The 10020-nt window shown below is 41.3% G+C and overlaps 1 protein-coding gene across 1 annotated transcript in view; it reads right to left on the reverse strand.

The window, feature by feature from the left end:
* Positions 1-215: 215 nt before the first annotated feature.
* LOC103156131 (protein FAM49B-like) overlaps positions 216-10020 on the reverse strand; it is a 12618-nt gene continuing 2813 nt past the window's right edge. Inside the window, exons 2-11 of the mRNA XM_007578067.2 lie at positions 5581-5654; positions 5360-5481; positions 4615-4720; positions 4315-4451; positions 4167-4244; positions 3124-3240; positions 2272-2351; positions 2007-2133; positions 1647-1717; positions 216-1134 (exon numbers count right to left, since the gene is read on the reverse strand). Coding sequence (XP_007578129.1) covers positions 1065-1134; positions 1647-1717; positions 2007-2133; positions 2272-2351; positions 3124-3240; positions 4167-4244; positions 4315-4451; positions 4615-4720; positions 5360-5481; positions 5581-5653 — 981 coding nt within the window. The 5' untranslated portion in view covers position 5654 and the 3' untranslated portion in view covers positions 216-1064. The remainder of the gene's footprint in view (positions 1135-1646; positions 1718-2006; positions 2134-2271; positions 2352-3123; positions 3241-4166; positions 4245-4314; positions 4452-4614; positions 4721-5359; positions 5482-5580; positions 5655-10020) is intronic.

Consider the following 10020-nt stretch of genomic DNA (forward strand, 5'->3'; position numbering starts at 1 on the left):
TCAGACTTTTAGAGGAGCTGCAGAAGCAAAGGAGCTGGATCAGCAGTGCTGGCTAACAGCTGATGGAGTCGTTCAGGATGAGTTACTGTGGAACATAGTCTGCTGCCTTTCAGATAAATAAGGAATTTTTATCTGAATTTTTTTTCTCTGTTCATAAACCACGAAGGTGAGTTTGAAATTATTCTTATAAAGATGAAAACAAACTTTTTTTTTTTTTATTAAAAATGTAAAAATTTTATTTGGCCGAAACATCATTAAAAACAATAAAACTGCAGCATCGAGATACAAGGAAACTTAAAGCTCAAAACACATAGCATCAGGTCAAAGGTCAAGAACATCAAAATCCACATCAGTGGGAGGATCTTCCTCACATCCGTACCAAATCATCATCATCATCAACACAGAGGTTCGTTCAGCTTTCTTTGCTCCTGACCTCCATGAAGCAGCTGAAATGTTTGGACCGAAGCTCCACATGCTGCAGGCTGGGATGGACTCACTGACCGCTGCAGGAGTCGCATCATCACATCCAGTGTAAGACTACACACAGCGCAGGGCGGGCGTGTCAGATTAACCAGCTGATGGACACAGAAACACTGGGAGGAAACAACCCTACAGTCGGTTCTGAGTCAAAGAGCTGCAGGACTTCAGGAAACACCAGAGAGACGGAAACGTTTCCGTTCCTACAGAGTTACAGCTGAGATGTCACTGAATCTGGAATAAAAGCAGTTAGTCGTTGTAATTATCACTGCAGCCATGAGGGGGAGCAAGCGCATCTACCATCAGCTCAGTGTTTGAACGTCCAGCGTCGGTTCTACCTAGCATCACAACATCAACTGTAATATCAGAAACGTCCACCAGGGGGCAGAATTAAACCTGAATGCAAACACTGATCTTCGTCCCTTCTTCAACAATAAACATCCTATTTTTGAACTTACAATATAAAAATAATAATAAAAAAATACAAAGTAAAGACAAAAAAACTGAAGTTTTGTTCAGTAGTTCTTCTGAAATTTGGACCTTAACACTTCCTGTCGCTCGGTTCCTACTCAGGGCTGGAGAAGAAGTTAGTTGGCCTGCAGCATGTTCTTGATCTGCTTGGAGGTAGTCTCATCGTTCAGGTGCTTGGTGGTGTACCTGGAGGCAGAGAGAGGTTAGAGGGGGGGTGGACGGACGGACGGACGGACNGAGGGGGGGTGGATGGATGGATGGATGGATGGATGGATGGATGGATGGATGGATGGATGGATGGATGGATGGATGGATGGATGGACGGTTGGACAGATGGATGTACGGTTGCATGGTTGGATGTACGGTTGGATGTACGGTTGTATGGTTGGACAGATGGATGGATGGACGGTTGGACGGTTGGATGTACGGTTGGATATACGGTTGGATGGTTGGACAGATGGATGTACAGTTGGATGGTTGGATGTACGGTTGGATGTACGGTTGGATGGTTGGACAGATGGATGTACGGTTGGACGGTTGGACAGATGGATGTATGGTTGGATGTACGGTTGGACGGTTGGATGTACGGTTGGATGGTTGGACAGATGGATGTACGGTTGGACGGTTGGATGTACGGTTGGATGGTTGGACAGATGGATGTACGGTTGGATGTACGGTTGGATGCCTCTCTCTCCTACCTCAGGGCGTTCAGCAGTCCCTCCACGCTGCTGGGCGGCTGCTCCTTCAGAACCTTGATGCAGCCCTTCATCTGGAAACACAACACGTCAGTCTAGAACCTGCAGAACCGCTTCTGGATCAGGAGGTTCTGATCGGTTCTGTTCTGATTTTTAAGGTTGTTGGCCGTTTCGTTGCCCGATCCACTAAGAAAAATTATTTTACTGATGCAAGTTGCAGAACATCACAGCTGCAGCATGAAACTCTTTTGAAAAATATGTTTTTCTACATATTTGTTAAAATTATCATCATCATCAAATGTTGATAAAAGGAAACATATGAGGAATCAAACTGTGTGGCCCAGCTTGTCGGGCCTGACGTACGTCTATGTTGGAGGTTTTCACGAAGGCTCCGGCCGGATGGACGTGGTCGTACAGGATGATGACGCCGACCATCACACGGAGGCAGAACAGAACCGTCTCCTCACTGGCGAAGCGACTGCGGTACTCCCTGCTCACACACACACACACACACACACACACACACACACACACACACACACACACACACACACACACACACAGTGAGTGTCAGGCCGAAGTGGTGGAGGAAGACCGTACAGGTGATGAAGATGCGTCCAGGACTCACGGCGTCTCCAGCATCACTTTGCACACGCAGGCCATGGTGCTCAGACAGACGGTCGTGTTCTCGATGGGAACCTCCGGGTTCTGGACAGCAGAGACAAACGGATCATCAGACTCCAGATGCATGATGGGAGAAAACCCAACAGCTCCACCACTTTAGTTTTCTTTGTAATTGAGTTATTTTAATGAGTTAGGAAGTCAAATGGTCACAAAAATAATCAAATTACATCCAGAATAACACATTTGTCCAAAGATTTTTATTTCGGTTCTGATATCGGTTTGGACCAGCGGTTCTGAAACTAGATCCAAACCGGGAAGAACTGCTACATGTTTGGAACCAAAGAACCCATCTTGGACCGGAAACAGCAGGAACAAACCGACCAGCATTGGTTCTGCTGCTTAAGGAAGGAGGAGTGCGCCCTCTGCTGGTGAGCTCAGCAAACAACCTGACACTGGAAACCTGATCACATCAGTTCTGCTGTTCAATAATTACATAAAAACTGAAAGATTTATCAGTTAAAGCTACATTCAGCGTTAAACGCATTCATTGATTTAGTAAATATGAAGGGGACAGGTTTATTTTAAATTTAAAATACTTAAAGTTTCTCTTTTCTCCCATTAATCACTAATTATTTAATCAACATTAATCTGGAAAATGTGTAAAAATTAATAGAAACATTTTTTCTTCATTATCACCTAACAGTGACAAAAGTTTACATCAATTAATTTGTATTTTCTGACATATTTATATGTCAGCTCTGCTCTGGGGAGTTCAGTGAGACAGTCAGTAGGAAGATTGGACCAACCAGAACCAGAACCAGAACCAGAACCCGTCCTGGAGGACAGATAAACTCACATCTGAGACGAACTTTGACGTGGCGTCGCTCAGCGTCTTCAGCATGGGCGTGGCGCTGGCGTAGAACAGAGACATCCGATTGGCCAGCTCGTTGTTGACCTCGCTCCCCGAGTCCGACTGAAAAGCAGAATCCAGAGACTCACAACGAGCTGAAGAGCATTGAGACAGAGGAGAAGGCTTCATCCAGGTTACAAAACAGAAAAGGAGTTTTACATTTTTAAATTTTAAATTGAGAAATTTTTACCTGATTTTGTCACAAACTGACGTGAAAACATAAACAAGAGTTTGAATTTCAGCATCAAAACTGAGGCACATTAGAGTCAACAGGATTAAATCAGTTTATCCAACTTATCTCATCCCCATAACTCACAAAGACAAGCTTTAAGATCATCTGATATCCTGAGATTTCAGGTTTTCTCATTTTAAAACAGAAGAGGACCGAGGACACGTCCCTGTGGCTCACCAAGTTTAACGAACAACAGAGAATCGTTCAGACACATGAAGTGATAAAATGAGATCATATCATAAGAGACAAGTCAGACATTTCTTTAACTCAGTGGAAATTAGAAAAAAAACTACATTTAAATTTAAAAGAAGCAAAACTGACCTAATTCTACTTTGTTTGGTGCCATTTATAAAGTTACACAGTGAAAAATAGCAATAAATAATATTTCCACCATGTTTTTCATTCATTTTAACTGCCACAGTTTCAAATTACATATTTAAAAAATATTTAGTTTGGCAGCTGAATATTTAACTTTCTAACTAAATATATAGCAAGCTAAATATTTCAATATTTAACTAATATTTAGGTTAGAAAAGATCGTCGTTTCTTTTCTTCTGTTCCTTAATGACGTTTTAATAGAGGATTTTACCAACACAGTGACGGCGCTGCTGTGAGGAGATTCAGCGTCTCCAGCAGTTTATACAGATTCACAAGATCCAGCTTTTATTTTGATAGGGCACTTCCACTTCTCAGTAAGTGAATTTGCATATTAACTAAATATTTGGTTTGGGGTTGAATCTCTGTTCGGGTTTCTTACCGACATGTTGTTGATCCGCATGCGGCTGATGGTTCGCCGGTAGTAGCTGAAGTCGTTCTGGATGGCCGGGTTGGTCATCTGAAACGGACAGAGTCAGAGCGATGAAGAGGAGGGACCCTGAGGAAGAGGAGGAGGAAGAGCAGCGGACCTTCAGCTCATCGAATCGCAGCGTGAAGTGCAGGATGTGGGCGAACTGACGGGCCAGCGCCTGTTTCTGCTCCAGATGTTGCGTCGGGGTGGAGTCGGCGCTGGTCAGGACGTCCAGGAGGCAGTGGAGGCTGGATTCTGACGGGAACAGGGAAACTCAGGTCTGCGCTCAAACTGGACCTCAGTCCAACTAAAATATGATCCAGACTTCAAACATTTAGAGAACGAATCCGGCTGTTTGGAAGGAAAACATGTAAAAGCGGCTCAGGTTGGTAGTTTGAAACCGTTAGAAGTCGGTTACCCAGTTTCTGTGAAAACTCGTAGAAAGTTTTGAGTTTGGCGACCAGAGGAACCACGGCGGCCCAGGCCCGCTCCTGGACGCCCTCAACGTTTGGGTTCTGGATGGCCTGGAAACACCAAGGACACTTTAACAACTGAGCCCAGCACGCTTTCAAAATAAAATCCTGTGTTTAGTACCTTATAAAAACTGCTTTTCAGCATTTCTCTCTGATTTCCAACAAACTCAGAGGATGTTTTCAAAAAAGAGCTAAATTAAAGTCTAAAAGAACAACAATGACCACCTGTCTTATTATTACTTCATGTTGCTGTTTGTAAAGTTACAATCAGAAATTAACAGCAATGATTTTCATTATAGAGAAAAAATGGGGATTCGTTTCTCAAAGTCTTATTTTCTCCATGTTACTCATTCAATTATAAATGTCACAGTTTCAAACTAAATATTTAATTAGAAGCTAAATATTTATTTAGTAAGTTAAATGTTTAGCTTGGAGCTAAATACTATTTAGCTTACAAACTAAACTTTTAGTTAGCAATATAAATATATTGTTAGAAAGATAAATACTTAGTTTACAAACTAAATGTCTAGTAAGGAAATTAAGTATTTAGCTTACTAACTAAATATTTAGTATCCAAGCTAAATATTTTTGCTATCAAGTTAAATATTTAAATGGTAGGGATTAAATCCAGCTCTTTGAGTGTTTAGTCTTTGTTTTATTATATTTTCATAGATTCATCAAGCTGCTCGCCTGTCGTATTTCCTCTCCTGCTCCTTTGTACGTCTGCAGGTCCTCCAGGATGACCTTGGCCTCCGTCAGCACCTGGTTCACCTTCTCCCACACCTCTGTCTCTGACTGCGATGGCTGCGCGTCTGGAAGAACAGCCTGCAGTCATTATCAGAACATCTGCAGCTGCTAGCAGCTGGACAGGAAGCAGACAGATTTAATTGGTCACAGTCTCTGATTCCTACTTTCAAAGTCCAGGAAGAAGTTTCCAGCATTGTTGTCGATGTCTCGGGTCAGCACCTTGATCAGGTTCCCCATGCTGCCGACACACGAAGCAAAGATAGAGAGAACAAAAACGGTTAGCCATGTTGCTAACGCTAGCATGTTAATGTTAGCACAGCATGGTGGGTCTGCTGCATAGCCGGGACCTGAGTCCATTACTAAGATAAATCTGAAGTGATGCTCTTCATTGGTTACTATGGTGACACAATGATGCTCGGGCGTTAAGATATTTCAACATCCTGCTTTTCTCCTAAAGTCTTCATCTAAAACGAAGATTCTACATCATTCAAGCAACAGAAATTCAAATGATCTGACAGATAAATTACTTGTGAAAAATATTCATTTACTGAAACAATAATCCTCACATTCACATGACAGAACTACAACTATGATGCTAATGCTAATATTCAATCATTTATAATACTGTTAGCCAGCTAGCACAATTTCTGCTAGCTAACATCCAAATGTAAACTGAAATGTTAGCCTGCTATTAATAGCAACATTAGCATTTTAAATGCAGACATTAGTGACAGTGTTACTGTAAAATTATCCTGCCGAACATTCAGTCATTGATGATGTTAGCCTAGCAATGATCATGTTAGCATGCTAACACATAATTAAATTATTATACTCCCCATACTCTAACACCAGTTTTCAAACATAAATGACATTAGCCACCTAGCACTATAGTAGCATGCTGCATATAGTAGCACATGATGTTGGCACAACAGTGCTACATTAGCATGCTAACACACCAACATAAAGGGCAATTTTATACCAAAACAAATGCCTATTGTTAGCATCCTAAAGGCAATATTAAGATAAACTTTAATTTTCTGTCATGTTAAAAAGAATCTGTGAAAAACAGTGGAAATACGCTAACGCTAACGCTGTAGTTCAGCAGATTCCTACGTTACGCAGATTCCCTTCAAATTAAACTAGAACTTTACTTCTGAGTCGGTATTTACTGGTCAAGTCTAAACAAGAAACAAAGATACAAGTGAAAAACATTCAGCTGAGGTCTCACTTCCTGATTCTCAGAACACGTGATGCAAACCAGGACCTCAGAGCACCGAGCTAGTTTTAAAGTACTGAAGGTAAAACAGAACATCTAAATCCAGTTAAATCCAACTTCCTTCCCCAAATAACAGCATGGAAACTGGAGTCTGGCCTTAAATTACCATGATGATTATAATGATGATGATGATGATGATGTGGAGGGTTTGAAACATTTCAAATGACTCAGGTTGAAAATGCCGTTAATCATCAGAAGGCCAATACAATCTGTTCTCATTTATCGTTTAAAAAACGTAGAAATCCCACTTTGGAGGTTTCTAAAAATGGATTTAGCAATAAAACTGCTTTCAGATCCTTCTAATAGTAGTAAAGACCAATATTTTAACACATAATAACTCAAAATAAAATTCATATTCAAAGCCTTTGTGTTGGTTAAGTTGGTTTCTGACAAACCTTGATCCAGTTTAAAGTATCAATGTGTGAATATTTGAGTGAGGAAACCCTGAAGCTGCGTTAAAGGAGAAGTGAAGCTCGCAGCTTCACCTTTATCTGGAGAACATTTCATGCTGTCGGGGTAGATTTGCTCTTTGTGCTCTAAAGCGTTTGCCGGCTGACAGTTTGGCAGTTTGTGGCTGCAAGCTGAAGTGGAAGCGACGCCTTCGTGTTAAAAACGGAGAAAAGAGGAAGCAACAAAGTCTCTGAAAGTTTGGCCTAAATTTAAAACAGAGGAAGTAAAACAGGCTGAGCTGAGTTCAGGTAAGAAAGGCAGAAAAGAACGACGGCAGAAACGATTCATCCCGGTTTGTAGATCCATTCGGTTCTGCTAAAGTCTGCAGGCAGAGGAAGACTTCGTTACGTCTTAAAGCATCAGATCTTATTTTATTCTCCAAGACACAAAAACATGCAGATTTTCCTCTGGCAGAAACATTAAATTTACTTCTTTTAATAAATAAAACTTTAGTTTTAATCCAGTCGGAAGAGATTTGAGCCGCCGATTAAAAACAACCTGCACAGTTTCAGAGATCCTGTTTAACCCGACCAGCTCTTTAAAATGGACTTTTACTTCCCCAAACGGCGCCGTAATGGACTCTCGCTCTGAGCTCAGGAATCTGACGCTGAAGTGGGCTGTGATTGGTGAAGTCCTAATGTGGAAGTTTCACTTAGAGACACGGCGGCTGCTTAAATCACAAGGTCATCGGATCGTTTCCTCCATTTCATGGACCAGCCTGGTTCCAGAAGGTTCTGGGTGTTTCCTTCAGTCTGACGGCCGATGACCAAACTAAAGTCCTGCTGCTGAAAACGAGCCGTTTGTCTGCTGACTGGTAACCAGTAAACCAGCCTCAACCCAAGGATTCATGTTTCTAAGCTTGTCGGGTCGAGGTTCTTCATGTTGTCATGAACTGGACCAGTAAAACATTCAGGAAACGTTTTTCCTGAGTGGAAAAACGTCAGTAAAGACCAACAGTTTAATCAAAGTGACTCTGGTTCAGGTCCAACACGTCGCTGCTCTGGTCTGTGGGATTTTTATTCATTATTTGTGCTTCATCAGAGGAAACCGTTTGTTCCAGCATCCTGCAGGAGGTTCGCTGGTCTTACATGGTTTTCTTGGACAGAAGCAGCTCAGTTCCTGTCCTGCTTGTGCAAAAGTCTTAGAGTGTTTTCCAACTTCCTTCTTCACCAAATGGAAACAAGATGGAGGCGTCAGATTTTAGCAGTTGGAGGATTTCTCTTTAGTCTTTGGCTAAACACCAGGAGCCATTTCTGCTGCTAGCGCTAGGCTAGCACGTTAGCTTTGGTTGTATTTACCCAGAATGCCCTGCGCTGCAGACCATTTTTACAGGGAATGAAATCAGAGCAGATCAGAGCAGGTCAAAGGTCACCCAGGGTGATGTTATAGATGGTTCTGGCTGAACAGAACTTTGACCCAGACAGCAGAACCTGAGGCTAACCGCTGCTGAAAACGACCCGCTGGATCTGCAGCAGTCTGACATCGAACAACGACAACGCCTCGCTGCTTTATTCAAACAGCTCGTTTTTTTTTAACTCTGTGGCGTTTCTAAATATATTGATGAGCTGAGCCTCCAACTTCCTCTCTGTCTGCTGAAACGCAGCGAGAAGAACCAGTTCTGACCGGGTTCTGGTCCAGAACGGAGGAAACCTGGGCTCTTATCACTCAGAACATCCAAACTGACGCATATTAACCCAAATATCTCTGATCATCTGACAGAATCGTTCATTATTACCACATAAAAACCCGATTCATAGAAAAAAACAGTTTGAAGTCATTCACCTAATTCATATTAAAGAATCTTAACTCTTATAAAGGATGAAAATATTAAAGTTTCTCAATAAATCTGGAGTTTAACCTCTCAGTTTGGACTAGAACAGAAATGTCCTTTATTGTCCCAAAATGGGGGAATGTCTGAGCAACAGCAGCAAAGTGACAGGAGATCAAAGCAAACGGAATATAAAATATAAAAATACTGTATAGTAAGAAAAAATCTTAACCTCCGTTATGTAAAGAAAAGTGTAACTCAATGGGTTAATTTAGAAATTTCTAAAATATGCATTAATATTTGCGCATAAAAATAAACTATTTACATTAAGAAACTGTGCAAAAGCAGAGATGTGAATATTTACTGGGGTTGTTTTCTCTTTAAAGTTAAATATTTTTTATAATTAAACACAAAACACATTTATCTTCAGTCAGAATTCATGAATAAATAGTTTGACATAAAAATATTAATGTTGTACTGAGTCTCAGAATCCTCCTCTAATTATTTAACTTTAGGGCCAAAAAGATAAACTCAGAAACTTTGACTTATTCTGGAAACAAATAAAATCATAACCGTCATATAAACTCTGAACCAGAACCAGAACCAGAACCAGAACCAGAACCAGACGGTTCCAGAGGTCCGGTCGGCCCTGACCAGGTGTGTAGTGACATCACGCTTGGAGGCGGAGCTTCATCTTCTCTAATGTCACCTCTGATCTGAACTAAAGGCAGTTTCATTCTGCAGCTTGTAGGGTCAAAGGTCAGAGGTGAAGAAAGTTCAGCTGATAAAAACGTCTGGTTCTGTTAAACTTTATGTTTTAGTAAGTGCTTTTATTCTGAAAGCTGTATTTTATTGGGAAGGACTCTGGGTTTCCAGTAAAGTTTGAGCTGAAGAATCAGATGAGATCTAATCTGGTGTTATGATTAGGACTGAAATGTCTTCCTAAGCGTGAGGTCAAAGGTCAAAGTGTCAATATATAATCAGGTTATCGCTTGATATGAATCTATTTATGGTTTCCTGTTCCTGAATGAAAAACTACAGACAGACAGACAGACAGACAGGAAGGCAGGTAGACAGACAGACAGACAGACAGGAAGGCAGGTAGACAGA

This window comes from Poecilia formosa, unplaced genomic scaffold (genome assembly GCF_000485575.1).
Source record: "Poecilia formosa unplaced genomic scaffold, Poecilia_formosa-5.1.2 Scaffold466, whole genome shotgun sequence".
Taxonomy (NCBI): Eukaryota; Metazoa; Chordata; class Actinopteri; order Cyprinodontiformes; family Poeciliidae; genus Poecilia; species Poecilia formosa.